Raw genomic sequence first — 19,765 nt, 5'->3', positions numbered from 1 at the left:
TGGACAGGTGCTGACGTGGACGTTGCCGTGCCCCTCAGTGCTGGGGCTGTCAGCTCCGAACTCTATGCTGGTATCAGTATCTGAGCCGCTGTTGGTACCGCCGCCAAAGCTGATTTCGGTGCCGAAGCCGGTGTCGGCAATGGTACTGCAGCCGATGGCGTTGACGTAGGTGGTGGCGGCTCAGTGCCTGGTCACTCGGCCGAAGGTGGAATAAAGGTGGCCGAAGCTACCCAAGTTGCTCCTGAGCGGGACCCCTGGTTCCTTTCCTGGCTCTGGTGGAAGGCCCAGGGAGTCCAGAAGGGCCACTGCGATGGGTTCTGCCATGGCGGCAGCCCGAGTGCTGGGTAAACCCATCTCTCCCATCGCGATCTGGACCTCCTGCTCCTGCTCTTGCTCTTATCAGAGCTGCAGGAGTCTGACTCCGACTCCAAGGTCTCTGAAAAAGAAGACCACAGAGGAGCCGTACTTCAGGGCATCAATCGTTGGGAGCTCAGGGACCAACTGGGCTCTCTCTCTGGAGATGCTGGTGCCGGAGGGTGCTGTGGAGAAGGAGAGCGCTGGGACATCATCGCTGGCTTCCCTCTTGATTGCACCTGGGGGCGGGGTAGTGCTGATGGTGCGGTGTCTCCACTGTCCTAGGGTGCAAAAATGACACCGTGAGCTGCAGCAAGTCCTGAGCCACCTCAAAAGCTTCTGGTCTCGAGGGGAGCGGCAGTTGCTGGATACTAGGGTCTGGCAAGTGCGGCAGGCCTGGACTCAACTGCCTCGCCCGGGCAGGAGTTGACGTGGCCCTGCCCAGGAATCTGGTGCTGTGGCCCAACTGGCTCCTTGGATTTGGCCGGGGGAGAATGATCTCTCTTCAGCTTCTTTGTCTTCTGAGGTACTGGTGACTGAGAACGGTGCCTATCTGCCAATTGGCCATGGGAGGAGCTGTGCCGGGGCCGAGCGTCTTGTGAAGAGTCCTTCCTTAGCACCAGTTTCTGGGATGACAGTGCTGGAGCGCTCCGTGCTAACGAGGATATGCTGGTGCAGGGTCCCCGGACCCTGGGTTTGAGTGGGGGTGGAGAGCTGCCTCCATAAAGGAGAACTTTAAGCCGCTGTTCCCTTTCTTTAACAGTTCTGGGACGGAACTCGCAGCAGATTTTACAATAGTACTTTTGGTGACCTTCCCCATGGCACCTTAAACAAGAGGCATGAAGGTCACTCTGACATGTGCTTAGTGCAGACCTCACAGTCTTTAAACCTTGGGGACCAGGGCATACACCGACTCTAGAGAGTCAGAAGGGGGGGGGGGGTGAATACCCCCAACTAACCCTAAACTAACTACAAACAACTACTATACAATAACTAACTACAGACAAACTATATCCAAATTACAAAGATAAAGGCGCTTGCTAAAGCAAGGGCTATGGGACGTTCCAGCTAACCATCACTGGCAGTAAGAAGGTACTGAGGGGGTAGTGGGTCAGCAGGGCTCTATATTGAGCACCACTGAGGCACGACTCTAGGGGGCGCCCCAACTGACCCGATGGATGCTGCTATGGGAAAAATCTTCTGGCTACCATGCACATGCGTTTGCACACTCCTGATTGGAATTGACATGAACAAGCACTCGAAGAACTGTACCTTCCCCTGTGATAATGACTGAAGACCATGCTGAATATTATTTGTTTGGATTTACTCTGACTGAGTTGGCTTAAGGGGAAAGGGATTGATTTATACTCTAATTTGCAGAAGGATTTTAGTCTTTGTTTTATATTTGACTGAAACTTGCTAATGGGCAAGAAAGGATATCTCCTTTAGGAAGAGGGCTTTTGGATTACAGGACTCTTATATGAATCTTCCAAAAGCTTAGAAACTGGAAAGGAAGGCATCTTATTCACAACATTTAATGTATAATGCTCAGTGAGTTACAAGGGAAGAAATAAGAAGTTGGCAACCATAAAAAGCGAGTCCTAAATAGCATAATTAAACCTGTTACGGGAAAGCCGTGAGTTTCCGTCAGACTCTATTGACAAAATAACACATTTCTAGCTCCTGTTAAATCTCAGATAACCAGTAGATGGCAGATCTGTACAAGTGGCAATGGGGAACTGAATAGTACATATCAAATATTTTTCTGGTGACTTCATTCATCTTTCTCAGCACATCCCCCCGGGTTTGTTGGGTTCAGGGCAGCAGCTATGGCACAACACGTACGTGCAGCAGTTCAGCGCTTGTGCATTACTATACAGAGCCTGGGAAAGCAGGTTGTTCAGAGGGGTCACAGCACCTGGCTTTGCCCAGCCTGAGGGGCTCTTCCTGGGCTCACATCACTCTGCTCTCCTGCATGGTTTGATGCACGTGGGGACATGGGGGGAAGATGACCTTGCCCGACCTAAATAGCACCTGAAATAAATCCCTTGAGACTGTTGGAGTGCTGCAAGAGAAAATATAAGGGATCTTAAAAGCTTCCTTGGAGAATGGGAATAATCTTGTCTGGCCTGGAGGCTAAATAGAATTGATTTCTTCAGTCAAGAAGAACAGGAGACAGTACAGGAGACTAAAAACCCCATCTCTCCCTGTTGCGGTGCATCCCTGCCCCATAGCACTCCCTCTCTCAGTTTCTCTATTCTCAAGGCCCCTCAAGAATCACACAGTAATACCACTTAGGGTCTCTTGCTTAATACCCCTCCTTGGAGCTGGTTTATTACCGAAACATTGTTCAAATAATCCCCAACGTGAGTCCCAATCATAGTCCATTTCCCACATCCAGCATAGAGAGTCCTTAAAATCCTGCTCTTCCCAGCGGGAACCTGTACAGTCTCTCTGCTCGAAGATCTTCCTCTTCCTCACTACGGGTGCAATCCTCACTCCCCCTGGACCTCTGGGTTCAGCTCTACAGCATGGAGATATCAACAGATAAGTCTGCCACTCCTCTGCCTTCAGCTCTCTGGCTCTCAGCTTTGGCTGTCCAGGTTAGAAGTCAGCAGGCACAACCCTCTGTTGCTCTCTAGCTTTCAGTAATTCCCCCGGAACCACATGCTGTACAGCCTCTTGGCTCGCGCAGCTCTCATCTGCAAACTTCTCATTCCCAGGCAGCTTTCACCTGCCCTTTTCTGACTGACCAGGCAGCTGTCATCTGCCTTTTTCCTGACTGATGCTCAGAGAGCCCCAACCCACCAGATCTGTGTGACCTGTAGTCTCTCTTCTTAGACTCAGGGTTCTGCACAGCCTTCTTCCGTGGGACCTGTGGTCGCTGAGAGCTCTACTTCCTTAGGAGAAGTTCTCTCTCTGTGAGCACCTCCCTCTAACTGAGCCCTGATGGCCTTTTAACAGGCACAGGTGCTCGTTATTCAATTAACTGCCTAGAAAGTCTTGTTCTCTTTAAATTAGCCTGGGCCTGGATTCCCCTTAAAGGGGCCAGCAACCCCATGACTCTCCCTTAGTGTTCTTATAGTGGCTGCACCTAAAACTTTCATGGGGGTGGAGGGGCAGAAGGAGAGGCCCCGAGATAGGACAGATTCTTCTGCTGTGCTAAGAGTATAGCTGGGTAGATTAATGATATTGCTGGGTGGGTTAAGGGAACCACTGTTATGGCCCTTTGTGGCATGTAGTAGTTTAGATAGTTTAGTGTCCTTTTTCTTTTGTAGAGAAGCAAATTTACTGAAGCAAATACTCACCAACAACCACACAACAAAAACGCTAACCCAGGAACCTATCCTTGCAACAAAGCCTGTTGCCAGCTGTGTCCACATACCTATTCAGGGGACACCCTCATAGGGCCTAATCACATCAGCCACACTATCAGAGGCTCGTTCACCTGCACATCTACCAGTGTGATATATGCCATCATGTGCCAGCAATGCCCCTCTGCCATGTACATTGGCCAAACTGGACAGTCTCTACGTAAAACAATAAATGGACACAAATCAGACATCAAGAATTATAACATTCAAAAACCAGTCGGAGAACACTTCAATCTCTTGGTCACTCGATTACAGACCTAAAAGTTGCAATTCTTAAACAAACTTCAAAACAGACTCCAACGAGAGACTGCTGAATTGGAATTAATTTGCAAACTGGACACCATTACATTAGGCTTGAATAAAGCCTGGGAGTGGATGTGTCATTACACAAAGTAAAACTATTTCCCCATGTTTATTCCCCCTCCCCCCACTGTTCCTCACACGTTCTTGTCAACTGCTGGAAATGGCCTACCTCGATTATCACTACAAAAGGTTTTTTTTTCCCTCTCCTGCTGGTAATAGCTCACCTTACCAGATCACTCTCGTTACAGCGTGTATGGTAACACCCATTATTTCATGTTCTCTGTGTATATAAAATCTCCCCACTGAATTTTCCATGGCATGCATCCGATGAAGTGAGCTGTAGCTCACAAAAGCTTATGCTCAAATAAATTTGTTAGTCTCTACGGTGCCACAAGTACTGCTTTTCTATCCGCAAGTTGTGATACATCTGACAGGATACTGGCAACCTAGGGGTTTGGTGTACTGAGCAGCTCCAGTCATTACAAAACTAACATTATATGAACACTAAGTATAACTAAGATGGAGAGCTATGAGATAGCAGTCAAACACTGTGGAGATTCTGTCTTGCTGCCACTGGCATTAAGAAGTAACTGAGAGATGGTTGGGTTTGCTCTGCCATTTATGCCTAAAGGTGTGTGTGAGGGCATGCAGGGAACAAAATGCCCCCACCAAACACTGCTGGGCAAAAGAATCCAATCTTGCATGTGTACGCAGAGTCAAACGGTCACTTTGGCTGCTGTGGGATCCCCAGTTTCTTTGTTATTGGGGCAGGAGTAATAACGGATTGTTATTCTGGTTATGTGAATCAAGGACAGTAGAACTGTACTTGGCATTTTATGACTGAGAGACTCACCCTCAACTAAGCAGCACTTGCTAGGCAAGGGACATGGGTTCCAAAGCCCAGTGAATTGAGAGGGGTTGGGGACAGGTATTTGCACCTGGTAGTGTGGGGCCCTTCTGAGGGCCCTAAACACCACTTTGACCCTTCCTCTTTCCACTGTGTAATAACAGAGCTAATTTAGACTCAATTAGGAGTCTTGTTACATGCTGCACAGCTGAAATCACTGATACCTAGGTCTAAGCATTTGAGCTACTTTGGGCTAGTAGTTCTGATGCAAGAAGACTATCCAGGTGCACCAGCAGTGAGGCTCCCTTATTAACAGCTGAAATCACTAAGAGCTGAAATCATTGAGAGCTGTAGGGGGGGCCTGAAGACATATTGGTGAGCGACTAGCGGAATGGCTAGCGGAGAGGCACAGCCAGCGGGGCGGCTGGCGGAAAGGCACGGCTGGCAGTAAAGACGGGAGCAGAACCCCACAGAGAGGCGTGGCAATCAGCTGTCGAGGGCCCGAGCAGTGGAGCGTGTGAGGGGCTTCCATACCTCCCCAGCTTCTACCCAGGCTGGGAGGTAAACTCTGCAGCTGAACTTCTGAACTCTGGGGCTGCACTGACCAACGACAGCAACTGCAAGTGGGGTGACTTTTGGGTTGCTGGACTCAAGAACCAAAGGGAAAAGACACAGCCCAATCTACTTATGGGTGGGTCTTCTAGTTCATGGTTTGTGTTAATGAACCCTAGTTGTGGTGTTTTCCCAATTTAATGCTGAGTTGCTTACCTTCTGTTATTAAAGATGTTTTGCTACACCGAGACTCTGTGCTTGCGAGAGGGGAAGTATTGCCTCTTTGAGGCACCCAGGGTGTGTGTGTGTGTAATTTTCCCAGGTCACTGGGTGGGGGCTTGAGCCGGTTTTGCACTGTATTGTTGAAAGGGAACCCCTATGTACTGAACCCAGCCCTTGTTGCTGTAAACTCTGGCTGGCAGAAGGGTTACACATGCATGGGGCACATGTGCACCTACAGTGGAGTCTAACTACAGTGGACGAATACTTAAAGAAGTGTTGGACTAACATGAAATACTGACTTTGTTGTTGGCAAGATCAAATATTTGTACCTAAAATTGAACAGTGGGATGATTTACGATTATTAGGAAAGTCTGTACAGTATTGTCAGTGTTATAACTATAGCAATTACAGTGCATATAGCTACTATGTACTGTATATTTGATATAATTGAATACAAAATTTTAAGATCATTAGTAGGGACTTTGGGCCTGATTCTCCTTTCACTCACACCAGTTTTTACAGTACTGAAATTCCATAGACTTCAACCACGAGCTGAAACAGGTCCGTGCTACTTCTTCTGTCTCCTCAAAAGTTAAGTTTTAAGTCTCTGTACTCTTTTCCCACCATGAGTTGGGATATTCTTGAATGACTTACCCTTCCAAGGATCTGTCCAGAGTCCAATCAGGAGATCGATGGAGGGAACGTTCAGGTGATGATGTCCTTAAAGTAGAGCTTAATTGGTATGAAGTAGTAATACTCTGGCGACGAAGCTCTTGTACAGCACGTTCCCTAAATCAAAATGGTAATTGATATTAAAGGAGACATTACCAGCTAAGAAGCAAAGCCTCTCTACAAGACTCTACTTTAGATCCAAAGTAGTCTTATGTTATAGTATGGCGTGCAATAAAAAAAGAGGGTGCATAAATGTTTTGTCAGCACAGTTCAATGGATAGCACTCAATCTCTAAACCAGAAAGTTGTAGTTAGAAATACAGTAGAACCCCATTTATTTGACCCTCCATTATCCAACTCTCCGTATTATCTGAACATCCAGCGCACACAGGTCCAGAAGCAGGTGATCTCTTCTGTGGCCACTAGACAGTGCTGTGGCCTCAGACTTTCCTATTCTCTGGATCAGAGGTTCTCAAACTGTGGTCCACGGACCACCAGTGGTCTGCGAGCTCCATTCAGGTGGTCCATGGATAGTTCCCTCTAAATTGCGCCTCTGGGCAGCCGCACACAAGAGAATGAAGGGCCAACCATCTAATTAGTGGAGCCGCGCAGGCGTGGCTCCACTAATTAGGTGCCTGGACCCTGGAGAAGACACACATGTAAGGTGAGGTGGTGGCAGCCTTGGGGAGGGGGGGAAATAGGGGGTAGGTGGGGCAAGAAGACGGGATGAGGGGAATTTGGGATGTGCAGGGCTGAGGCAGCCAGAGAAAGAGGTGACTTACTCCAGCTCCAGGGCTGTGGCTGCCGGGGAGAGATGGGCCTCCTTCCAAACCTCAGTTCTGTGGCTGCTGTGGTGGGGGAGAGACCCCCCTCCTTCCCAGCCCCAGTTCGGGAGGGAGGGCACATCCATTGCGTTAGAAAGGTAAGTAATGATATTAAAATATGAGTTGTGTGCTTTTATTTGTAGAACAAAAATGTTAATTATTATTGGTTTTTTTATATAGTGCTTTTATCCAAAGCACTTAACAATAGTTAGTTAATGGTACAAAGGACATTTAGAAAGATCATTAAGTAGTCCTCCGAGACCCTCAGCAATTTTCAAGTGGTCCATGGAAAAAAAAGTTTGAGAACCACTGCTCCGGATTATCTGAATTTTTGATTATCCGATCCGGTACCAGTCCCCCAATTAGATCAGAAAAACGGGGTTCTGCTGTATTCATAGACTCATAGAATATTAGGGTTGGAAGAAACCTCAGGAGGTCATCTAGTCCAATCCCCTGCTCAAAGCAGGGCCAACACCAACTAAATCATCCCAGCCGGGGCTCTGTCAAGCCGGGCCTTAAAAACCTCTAAGGATGGAGATTCCACCACCTCCCTAGATAACCCATTCCAGTGCTTCACCACCTTCCTAGTGAAATAGTGTTTCCTGATAGCCAACCTAGATCTCCCCCACTGCAACTTGAGACCATTGCTTCTTGTTCTGTCATCTGCCACCACTAAGAACAGCCTAGCTCCATCCTCTTTGGAACCCCCCTTCAGGTAGTTGAAGGCTGCTATCAAATCCTCCCGACTCTTCTCTTCTGCAGACTAAATAACCCCAGTTCCCTCAGCTTCTCCTGATCAGTCATGTGTTCCAGTCCCCTAATCATTTTTGTTTCCCTCCGCTGGACTCTCTCCAATTTGTCCACATCCCTTCTGTAGTGGGGGGACCAAATCTGGACGCAATACTCCAGGTGAGGCCTCACCAGTGCCAAATAGAGGGGAATAATCACTTCCCTCGATCTGCTGGTAATGCTCCTACGAATACAGCCCAATATGCTGTTGGTCTTCTCGGCAACAAGGGCACACTGCTGACTCATATCCAGCTTCTCGTCCACTGCAATCCCCAGGTCCTTTTCTGCAGAACTGCTGCTTAGCCAGTTAGTCCCCAGCCTGTAGCACTACATGAGATTCTTCCTTCCTAAGTGCAGGCCTCTGCACTTGTCCTTGTTGAACCTCATCAGATTTCTTATGGCCCAACCCTCCAATTTGTCTAGGTCACTCTGGACCATATCCCTACCCTCCAGCGTACCTACCTCTCCCTCCATTTTAGTGTCATCTGCAAACTTGCTGAGGGTGTAATGAATCCCATCATCCACATCATTAATAAAGATGTTGAACAAAACCGGCCCCAGGACCGACCCCTGGAGCACTCTGCTTGATACCGGCTGCCAACTAGACATCAAGCCTACTAACAATCACTAGGCGTTGAGCCCGACAATCTAGCCAGCTTTCTATCCACTTTATAGCCCATTCATCCAATCCATACTACTTTAACTTGCTGGCAAGAATACTGTGGGAGACCGTATCAAAAGCTTTGCTAAAGTCAAGATATATCACATCTACTGCTTTCCCCATATCCACAGAGCCAGTTATCTCATCACAGAAGGCAATCAGGTTGGTCAGGCATGACTTGCCCTTGGTGAATCCATGTTGACTGTTCCTGATCACCTTCCTCTCCTCCAACTCCAAGTTCTTCAAAATGGATTCCTTGAGGACCTGCTCCATGATTTTGCTGGGGACTGAAGTGAGGCTGACCGGTCTGTAGTTCCCTGGGTTCTCTTTCTTCCCTTTTTAAAATATGGGCACTATATTTGCCTTTTTCCAATCATCCAGGACCTCCCCCGATTGCCACGAATTTTCAAAGAAAATGACTAATGGCTCTGCAATTACATCAGCCAACTCCCTCAGCACCCTTGGATGCATTAGATCTGGACCCATGGACTTGTGCATGTCCAGCTTTTCTAAATAGTCCTTAACTTGTTCTTTCATCCCTGAGGGCTGCTCACCTCCTCCCCATACAGTGTTGCCCAGTGCAGCAGTCTGGGAGCTGTCCTTGTCTGTGAAGACTGAGGCAAAAAGAGCATTGAGTACTTCAGCTTTTTCCACAACATCTGCACAAGGCTAGGACACATACCCAATGCACTAAAGAGAAATTGTTCTGCACTATTAGAAATATTTATCTGCTAGAAGACATACTAAGCAGAAGATTCTTTTGAACTTCTCTGGTGGTTCCTCAGACCAAAGCTAAAAATTCCATAATAGAGAGGGTAATCCCAATCTCTCTCGGCCAATGTTCTCTTCCTTGCATTCCTCAGGGTTCTGCAAGAGCTATTGCGGAGCACATAATGGCTGCTCCAGTTCCCTACAGACACCGCAATATGTGTCTCTAACACATTACTTTCTAAAACTACTTCATTGTCTGGATTATGAAAAATACTATAAATGTTATTCTATTCACTTTACTGTTGCCAAATGTCAGGATTTCCTGATATAAAATATGCTGCTGGCTGTGGTACACAAGGAACAGAACATACCAGTAGATTATGCAATATAAAACAGTATTAGACAGATATTGGAGGTATGTTGTTCACAAAATGATTTATTAAAGCAAAGATTCTGATTGATACAGCAAAGGTTCAGAATTATGGACTTTAGGAGAACTTACAATAACTGTATTAGGACTAGTTTACCATACTATCCTCATTTTATCAAATTATAATGTCTTCTAGAACAGTGGCCCAAAATTGTGGGGCATGTCCCCCAGGGAGAGCATGGAGGAGCATTCAGGGGGGCGCATGGTGGCACCCAGACCAGCCCCAAAAGGGGCAGGGAGGGAGCACTACCCAGCCCCTCTGCCTCCGCCCAGCTCTACCCCTAGCTGCAGCTTCACTTCACCCCTGCTCTGCCCCCAGCCCAGCTCCGGCCCCAGATGCAGCTTCACTCCGTCCCCTGCTCCGCACCCCGCCCAGCTCCAACCACAGCCACACCTCCACTCTACCTCCACTCTGCCCCCTGCTCAGCCCAGCTCCATCCCCAGCCGCAGCTCCACTCCGTCCCCTGTTCATTTCCAGCCCAGCTCTGCTCTCATTCCCTCTCCACTCCCAGGCCAGTTCTGCCTCTCGTCCCAGCTCCTTTCCCATCCCCAGTTCTACCCTCAGGTTCACCTTTAGCCCCAACTCCTCTGCTGAGCCAATTGTGCAGTATGAGGGGAGGTATGGACAGATTGCATTACTGGGGTAGAGGGAGGGGATGCAACAGGAAAACTATAGGAGAAGCTGGTGAATTGTCATTGTTTTTGAAGATTTTTTCAAAATACTTCAGAATTTCCTGTATTCCTTCCCCACCCCTCTATATCCCCATTACCTCTAACTCCTTTCCTCCTTCTCTTCACTTTCCTACTCTTCTTTCTCTAGCCCGCCTCTCCTCCATACTCCTTTTTCCTCTACTTTATTTCTTTCTCCTCCTTTCGACTATCTTTGATCAGATTAGCTAGCACTTCCAAAGTAAAGGTGGGGAGGGCATCAAAAGAAAGCGACTGAACTGTTAGGAGGTTGTTTTGTTTGAAAAGCACTGGTATTGATCGATTAGGATACAAGTGTTACAAACTGATCTATTTTACATACTATAGGAGCATTATGGGTAACAGTTTTTCAACTAACATTTTCCAGGTTTTAAACTAACTTTTTGCAGATTTTGCCATGGCCTCAGTATCAAAATAAATATGGACCTTGATTTGACTGCTTTTAATTAATTAATTTTACTGTGGCAGCACACAGGCATTGAACCTACATCCCAGGGTATTACCTTAAATACTCTGCCATCTTTCTTCTCAATTACTACTCTATTACTCTAACTACTATATTATACTTCATCTGAAATAATATGGGGAATTAGGAATAGTACAAAAACATACACTTGCCTTTCAAAGCGCTCTGTCCCCAGCTGCCTTTTGGTGATATCTAGCTCAGACTCTAGCTGAGTTGTTGTATTTCTGAGCTGGGCAAAATCTCGACTCTGGATAGCACTGTAAAGTACATTAAATTGTCATTTGATTCAGAAAAAAGGGGCAATTATAACCTTCCAAATATATCAATATACACAGCTGATTAGTTAGCAAGGGCAGCATTCGCATGCAGTTCACATAAACAGTTTTAAAAAGGAGTTAAATAAAAATCTAAAGGGGAAACATTATATGGTACAGCTGCTGAATCAAAAGCAGGTATCAACTCTTGGACTTCTTCCATTTTTAAAAAGTTATTCAGGTACTCTAATTGCTCAGAAATGCAGGTAAATAACCAATATATGTATATACATCCAGAAGAGAGACAAAAATCACTTCTGCTCAGATAATCAAATAGTTTTATCTCTTGGTTATTTACTCACAGTTTATTCTCAGCCAGAGAAAGCTGCTCTTTAAGAAGCTGAATTTCAGATTCCTTTTCTTGTTTGGCTATCTGAGACTGAAATTCTTTCTCTCGGTTGGACACCAGCAAAGATTCCAGGTTTTTCATAGAGATTCTTTCATTAGCTAGTTGTTTCCTCAGGAGTTCTACTTCAGAACGAGAAGACTCCCATTCATTCTGCAGCTGAAAGACATAGATTTACAGGTTTTCCATTTATACCTATTTAGCCTATTGACCATTCTTTAATATACTGTATTAATTTAAGATTTCAGGATGGCTGTTGAAACCTAAATCATCTTTCCGGGTCTCAGATGCCCAACTTTCTACTACCCAGCAGTCAAAACCTCCAGTTCCCTCTCCCCTCAATAACTTTCACAATGCAGTTCTATATAGGTCAATACAAAAATCTGCACCACACTGAAAACTGAAAGTTTGGAAGCAGCATGAAGTTAATATGAAATCAGTGGTATAAAGCATACTGTAATATGAGGAATACTGTAACAGTATTATTCATAATCACTTTAATTCATAAAAATTTCCAATTTTGAATATACTTCATGCTGCCATAGAATTTCCAGTTTGTTGCTGATTTTTGCAATGGAATGCTGTAGAAAGTAGAGGCCTGTGTGGCAGAGTACACATAGCTTTGGGTAAAGCGTACGTTAAACGGGTGCAAAGCTAGAGACAGTTTCCCAACTTCTGTCCTTCCTCCAAAAACTCTTCCCAGAATCTAATATACATTCAAGTTGCTTCCTTCTTTTCTGCAACTTTTCTCCCTCTCCACAATCACTAACAGCCCTCCTACTTGATGAGTTCATGGAAGGATCCAGCAAGTATGGTAATCTCACATTACATCTCAGACAGCTTCAGTCAGACCTCATAGAGAGAGGGTAGTCAATAGGCAGACCACGGGCCTAATCCGTAGAGTCCTGCAAATCCGCAGCTATTCGCATTATATCCGTAGACCATTTTTGCGGATCACGGATTGGATACATATACAAATTTTGTATCTGCATAGGGCTCTACTAATCTAGACTGCCAGATGCTTTTGAACAGACCCCAAAATCTTTTTATTTACTTATCATAATTTTTTTTAATTATTATTATTTTCTCTGAAGTCTGGGCCTTGACCAAGAATTTGGATCTTGACAAAAAATAATTGACTACCCCGTCATACAGTATAAGGCTTCCCCTGCACATATCTGAGTGTCCACTTTGTTCTTTTGCTGGGGGCCTGAAGGACATTCACCAGCCCACTGCTGCGGCAATGTGCTGGCTATCAAACTTAGATATACATTTGTAGTTGTTGCTACCTACCCAAGCCATACAAAAGAAGACGAAGGTGGTGGCTTCTCCTATCGGAAGCATCTCAGAATGTATTGCACGCTTATGATATGAAAAGCCTGCAGAACATGCAAGATTTGACTAGAACAATTGTCCTATAGCCCAGCAAAGAGACTACCAGACCTCACAATGTTATCTTCAAAGGTAGCGGGTCTGTTATGGAGGAGAAAAAAAGATAAAGGAGAATGCTGGAAGTCAGGGAAGAAAAAGAGGAATGATCTAGTGGTGTTGGGAGGAGGGACAAAAACAAAAATAAAGAAAGGCTGAGACAGGGAATGACACAGAGGAGGCATTATACTGAAAATATTTGAGTAGTATGACTAAGCGTCCATATTCTTCAGTTTATCAGACTGAAGCTTTTGAAGTTTGTCTATCACCAACTTTAACTTCACAATGCTTGTGAAAATCAGGACCAACAAAAACATACTGTAATTATCAAGCATACTAAATAACCTTATGGACAAGACAGCCTATACTGTACATCCTACAAGAGTCAAGTTTGGGCATCTCAACATTCCTTCTGGGAAACTTCTTTGTTAGCAGCCAGCTACTCCAAAGGAAGATGACACCAGGTGTATGGATTTAAAATCCAAGGCTCACACTGTCAAAAGTGACGAGTGATTTTAGCTGCCTCAATTACCAAGCTGTTCAATTTAAGACACCTCAAAGGGGCCTGATTTTCAGAGTATCTTCCCTCTTCAATGTCATCACCAGTTCCTTCTGAAAATTTAGACCCAAGGCACCAAAAAAAAATTCTCTCTTATAAACTGAAATGTAATTTTCACATGTAAACTATTCTTCCAGTACATATTATTTTACATACCCTTTCTACTTCTTGTGCTGTAGAGTTTAGCTGCCGATTTAGTAGCTCTTTGCTAGAGTCTAATTTAATACAAAGCTCTTGTGTAGATGTGAGATCTGCAAGTACAGAGACTTTCTCCAGCTGCACATTCTGAAGCTCCTCTTCCATTTTCATAAGAGACTTGTTTATGGTAGAAATCTGTGACTTGTAGGCTTTTTCTGTTGTTAAGTGCTGCCAAAATGAATGGTCTAAGTTAAGTAACAATTTGTACTGAAAATTATTTAACACTATCCAAAAACCTGATCTTATTAGAAAACAATCCATACTGTTTTTGAGAAACTTCCCATGGAAAATGAAAAAAACCCTGCACATTCTTTTGTAAAATGTCAGAACTTCTGAAAGATTCTAGAGTAAGTTTTAAAATAAACTTTTCACACCCCTTGTATCAAATAATTTTTAAAAAATCTTGTTTCTGATCATAAAGTTGTCACTGACGTTTTGGAATCCCTGTTTGGGATTTTGCAGTGCCTGTGGAGCAGATATCTTCAAAATTCTGCTTTCAGCCCTACATTCATTTTCATAAGAGAATCACTTATCTGAACAATAAAATAAATCCCATCTTTCTATGTATAGAAAACAGATTGAAAAGGAAAAAAAAGATCAATGAGTAGTTAGATATTGTGAGTAATACTTACACTGCTGTCACTCCTATGGAAGTGACCAAAAAAAATCACGCCAAAGAAACATTCCCAAGATGACAGCCACAGGTCTTCTCACTAACATCCTTGCTTAGGGCGAGCACATCCTGATATGTCCATGGGCAGCGTATGAACCCCAGCCCTGCTCCTTCCACCCGCCCACGGCCCTGCCCCTTCCACCCCCACCAGAGCCCAGAGTGCTCCCTGCCCCCAGTGCGGCCAATGCCCCAGTCCTGCCCCAGGCTAGCCCCCTAGCCTTGGAGTGCCGGGAAGGCGGGCGGTGTGTGGCCCCAGACTCCCCAACTCCGGAGTGCTGGGAAGGCGGGTGGCATGCAGCTGCAGTCCCCCCAGCTTCAGAGTGCAGGAGGGTGGGCAGTGGCTGCAGTCCCCCCAGGCCTGGAACACCGGGAAGGCATGAGGCCACAGGCTCCCCAGCTCGGGAGGACAGGCAGCCCCAGCCCCTCAGCCCCAGAGCGTGGGAGGGCAGGCGGCGCGCCATCACAGCATCCCCAGCTGGAGCACTGCGGGGCTGGAGCAGGACTGGAGCGGCTACACACAGGGAGCAGGGGGGTGGGGTCACGCCTGGCTGTTTGGGGAGGCACAGCCTCCCCCAGCCTATGCGAACTGCCACCCATGGTATGTCCCAATCTGAGGAGGCAGTGCCAGTGTCCTGGCCAGTTCTAGTGGAACTGGGGTTTTGTCCCAGTTTTCCTGGATCACCCAAACATTTCGTCCCACATTGTTAAAAGTCTATAGATGTTGCTACACTCAGCATTGCAACTCCTAACTGATTCAGGAGCCTAAATCTCATTTTCAAATGGGAATTAGGCACTTAGGAATCTAAATTCCATCAACAGCCTCCTAAATCTGTGGCTAACAGTATTCCAATCCATGCTACTATAAGATACAATATGGTCCAGGATTCTTCATAAAATTGTGTCTTTTATCCCACCTGTCTTTGAAGTAGGTATTATACCAAATCTTTAAACAACTGCAGAGTTAAGATATTGCCAGACATTGTTTAGGTGAGGGGGATTATTAAGATACTATGCCACCTTACTTGCTCAATCTCTGTTTCAAGGGACTCCATTCTTTCTTTCAGCCTACGGCTCTCAGACTCTGTATTGAGGAGCATCACTCTGACAGAGCTGCAATCTCCCTCCGCTTGGTGGAATTTTGTTTCCCAGCTTTCTGCCTGTTCACTGGCTCTGTGGTAGCTCTCCGAAAGTTCACGGTTCTGTCTCTCCTAAAATACAGCATCTGATTTTTTTTAAACTGATCTTCTGCATTAAGTGGGACAAAATAAATATAGGAAGCATAGTATCTAAAGGGATGACACAAAGAGTCTGCCCTTTCAGCCAAGACATCAAATAAAAGGTTTCGCAAGAGGCAGAATGTTTTGTATCTGCTTACATTTATCTACTAGCCACATTTTTAAGTTAAATGATAAAAATGAATTTCTTCAATACGGTGATATGCCCCATTCATGTTTTAAATTAAAACTTCCTGAACAGACACAAATGATTGGAATAATTTCCCTATTCCTGCAGATAAATGATTTTCAACTCTGTATACTAAATCCTAGAAATACCATTAAATTACAAGTTCTAACATTTATAGAATATTATTGGAATAGTTCATAGTGAGAAAAAAATGTGGTGAATTGTTACCACTTCATAGACTAGTGCCAGCACTATCACTAATGGGGAGTTGTGTGGCCCATTCTGTTGTGTACAGCACTCCCCAAAACAATGGAGGCAAAGAATACCATGGGAAGCAAACAGGTGATTGAGTTCAAGCATTCACAAAAGTCCCTGGACAGTGAGTAGATGCTACATTTCAGTCACTATTGATCCAATCTGGTATTAAACCAATGACCTGGAGATACAAGACACCCAGTCCCTGCATCATGTAGTATCCCATCTTATGAACGTCAAAAAAAACGAACAAACCAAAAAAACAGTAAAGTACACTTCTTGCCTAGTGCTTGCCTAGTGCAAAAGTAGTAAAACTGCAACTCAGCTTTTTCTACCTGTCTCACCTACATGCAAACACTTACTACAGAATTCAATGTGCTCTTCAATCTGGCAATATCTGAGCTTGAATCCTGCCCTTTCAACTTCATATCGTCAAGCTCATTCTGACACTTTGCAAGTTTTTGGTGTAGAATCTGTGAAAAAAGATATAGTTTTTCCACAAGGTTAACACTCTTCATGCCTTTAGTTTCTTATTCCATTTTACTAGCAGGTAAATAGTGAATATTGCTTTGATGCATAGTTTTTTATGGTTAAAAGTTGCAAAAAAAATTATAAACTCAAACATTTCAGCTGTGCAAACACATCAGAAAATATTAACATGGTGATTACACTTCTAGTTAATCTTCACAGATTAATTTTTATAAAAAGTTGTAAGAGGACATTTGAATCTGTTACAAAACACAACATTATGCAAAAAACATAGTTGGCTAATGTAAGACAAAAACAATGATTTATAAAAAGGTGCGGAGGTAATTGGTACTAAAGTTCTTCAGCAAAAGGGTAGGGGAGAAGAGGTCAGCTCTTTGATAGGACTTTACAAGGTTCTGATTTATTTGTGAGACACAGTCCAGGATAAAACTGTTCCATAGGGCAAGAGCAAAATGATTAAAGCTACAAAGCACTTCCTGTTGGTCCAATGAAAGTTGGCCAGTTATAAGATGCTGGCTTTCTTCCTTACTTCCAACTGCTTCCACAGGCATCCTGACTCATCACTGCAAAGAAAAACCTGGAGCCCTGTAAAAGTAACTAGAAACAAGACGGAACAGCAAGCTTTGCTGTCTCTGTCAGTTGGTCTACACACAGAAATTACACAAATTAACAACACTAATAACACAGCCATTTAAGAATGTCCACAGAAGGAGGGGTTGCACTAATTTAACAAAATCAATTCCGAAATATATTTAATCAATGCAATTTCTGAGGGCAGATTAGGCCTACATTAAACCACTGCTACTTAAGAGAAGAAGAAACAGGAGCCTCCTTCAACTCCTATCTATCAAAGCTATCTAGCACAAGCAAAAATAACTTTGCAGTGAAGGGGAAGAGAAAAACATAGAATGCTGGAGATGTGCTCTCAGCCATGGAGGAAATGGAGTTCCAGAGATTCATAGCCCCTCTAAAGAAATCATTGGAAGTTTACAGGAGTGAGCACAAAGGCAAGAAAGAAGCAAGGAAAGACAAAGACAAGAAGGCAGACTCTGAGGAACAAGACAAGAGCAGGGAGGAGGAGAATGATGATGATGAACGGATGGAGGAGAAGGAACAAAATGATGATGAAGAGGAGGATAACTGAGCTTCCTAGAGAGACAGACATGCACACAGATTGGGCTCTCTTCCTAGGGATATAAATACTGTAAATAAAAAGAAAGAATGTCAACAAGAGAAAAGAATAAAACATTCAAGACATCAGATGGAGAAGACCACCAGGTGACTGGGCAACATGCCCAGAAGAGTGAACCAAGTTACAGGAAAGAATCTGCAGAGCAAAGAGGACAACCAGGCAACAGGGGAGAAGACGACCAGACATGAGGGAAGCATGTGCAAGAGAGAAGAGGAGCAAAAGGAACAGAACACTTGGGAGGGAAAGAAAGAATGAAAGATGACAGTGTAATACTTACTTTTAAAAGGACAAAATATTTGTCACCTTAAAGACAACTAAAATACTAAATACTTTCTTAATATTACTTTTCCATGTAAGCAACTGGTGTAGTGGCTCCTCAAGATACCTCTCTGTGATCCACCCTATGAAAAAATTTGAGAATCCCTGACCTAGAAACTTATTTCACACCATTTGCAGATGAGATGTAGGAGAAAACAGGACATGACAGGACAGAGATGAGATCAGAAACCAGTCAGATGATCTGAGTTTAGTTCTTTTGCATATAATAGCACATAAATTACATGCAACACTTTGGGAAATATGCAATTTTACCTTTCAGCCTAGGTTTTTGTACCTAGATATACCTGATTTTCCTTCTTAACTCTATGAAGTTGCTCCTGCAACTTGTCATTCTCCTGAGCTAATGATTCTCTGTCCCTGCCAGTCTGAGCAAGTTCATCATTGGTTTCATCCAGTTGTTGACGCAATCTGGTGATATCCTCCTTACAGATGCATAGAGCTTCAGTAGACTGTCTATGCAGCAAATAAGACAGAATGTAATAAGCATTTCAATATAACAACAATAATTAACCTAACAAGAGACATATTTCCAAGGAGTCAAAGAGTTTACAAATAAACATTAAACAAAAAAACAGTTATAAAATAGAAAGTCACTTTTAATAAGATAATAAACTACAAATAATTTATTTGTTAACACATTTAGATTTCAGTGGCTAGTGGGATACAGCTGGGCCAGAGAGCAGCAGGAGAGTGATTTTTTTTTTTTTAAGTAGCTCCACATCCCGCAGGAGAGTGATCTTATTGAGTGCTGGGAAGTGGGCAGGCACAAGCCTGCCCACTGCTAAAGGCCTCTCCCGCAGCCAGTACTCAACTAAATACAAAGGACAACGAAAAAACAGAATAGGAACAGGTGTGGAGGTCAAAGGGCCAAAACTAGGGAACCAGAAGGGGACACTGAGCAGAGAACCCCGTACAGTGCCCGCTGCTCCTCAAAAGCATCCAAGGAGCCACCCAGAGGAACTCTGCCTGGATGCGTGAATGGATAAAGGAATGAAAACAGGCCCCACAGTTGCAGAGCCCCCCCTCAGCCAACCTACTCTCCCATGTGTATTCAATGAACACCTTGGCTACAGCTAGGAGGAGGTTGACAAGGAGGTCCCTCGACTTCATGAGACCATGGATGGGGTGTGCATAAATAAATAGGTGCAGGGAAAAGTGCAGCCAGAACCTCAACAAGAGATTCTGGAGGAGCTGGAAGAGGGGCTGCAACCTGGCACACTGCAGATAGACATGCGCCAGGGTCTCCCTCACACCGCAAAAAGGGCAGGCGCCAGGAACAGGGGTGACCACGCTAGGTACATGCCCATGGCTCCATGAAGGAGCCACCAGTTAATGTCCCCAGCGGGCCATGGAACCAAGATGGAATACAGGATGGCCCACCAGGGTCCCTCAGCCTCTACAGCTGGTAGAAGGTCCAGCCACTTGGTGTCGGGGTGGGACATGAGCGTAGGGAAGTGAAGAGTGTGGAGCACGAGCATGTAAATATGGTACCGTGGCGCCGTTCGGAGGCGATCCGGCTGGAAATCACGCAGCTGGCTCGGGGTACAAAGGGGTGGGGGCTGAGAGGGCTCACATGGCAGGGGCCTGATGAAGAGATCCGGAGGGCCTGGGGTGATGGGCAGGCGGGGGATACCCTCTCATACGACTCACTGAAGG

At 44.9% G+C, this 19,765-nt stretch overlaps 1 protein-coding gene across 1 annotated transcript in view; it reads right to left on the bottom strand.

The window, feature by feature from the left end:
- Nucleotides 1–725: 725 nt before the first annotated feature.
- The window catches only part of TSGA10 (testis specific 10), a 70,432-nt gene continuing 51,392 nt past the window's right edge, over nt 726–19,765 (bottom strand). The window contains exons 13-20 of the mRNA XM_077810708.1: nt 18,394–18,562; nt 16,452–16,562; nt 15,453–15,638; nt 13,716–13,925; nt 11,529–11,731; nt 11,065–11,169; nt 6,307–6,441; nt 726–1,179 (exon numbers count right to left, since the gene is read on the bottom strand). Coding sequence (XP_077666834.1) covers nt 726–1,179; nt 6,307–6,441; nt 11,065–11,169; nt 11,529–11,731; nt 13,716–13,925; nt 15,453–15,638; nt 16,452–16,562; nt 18,394–18,562 — 1,573 coding nt within the window. The remainder of the gene's footprint in view (nt 1,180–6,306; nt 6,442–11,064; nt 11,170–11,528; nt 11,732–13,715; nt 13,926–15,452; nt 15,639–16,451; nt 16,563–18,393; nt 18,563–19,765) is intronic.

Source organism: Eretmochelys imbricata, chromosome 1 (genome assembly GCF_965152235.1).
Source record: "Eretmochelys imbricata isolate rEreImb1 chromosome 1, rEreImb1.hap1, whole genome shotgun sequence".
Classification (NCBI taxonomy): domain Eukaryota; kingdom Metazoa; phylum Chordata; order Testudines; family Cheloniidae; genus Eretmochelys; species Eretmochelys imbricata.
Note: the sequence above shows the minus strand (reverse complement) of the source record. Positions and strands in the feature narration are given on the sequence as shown.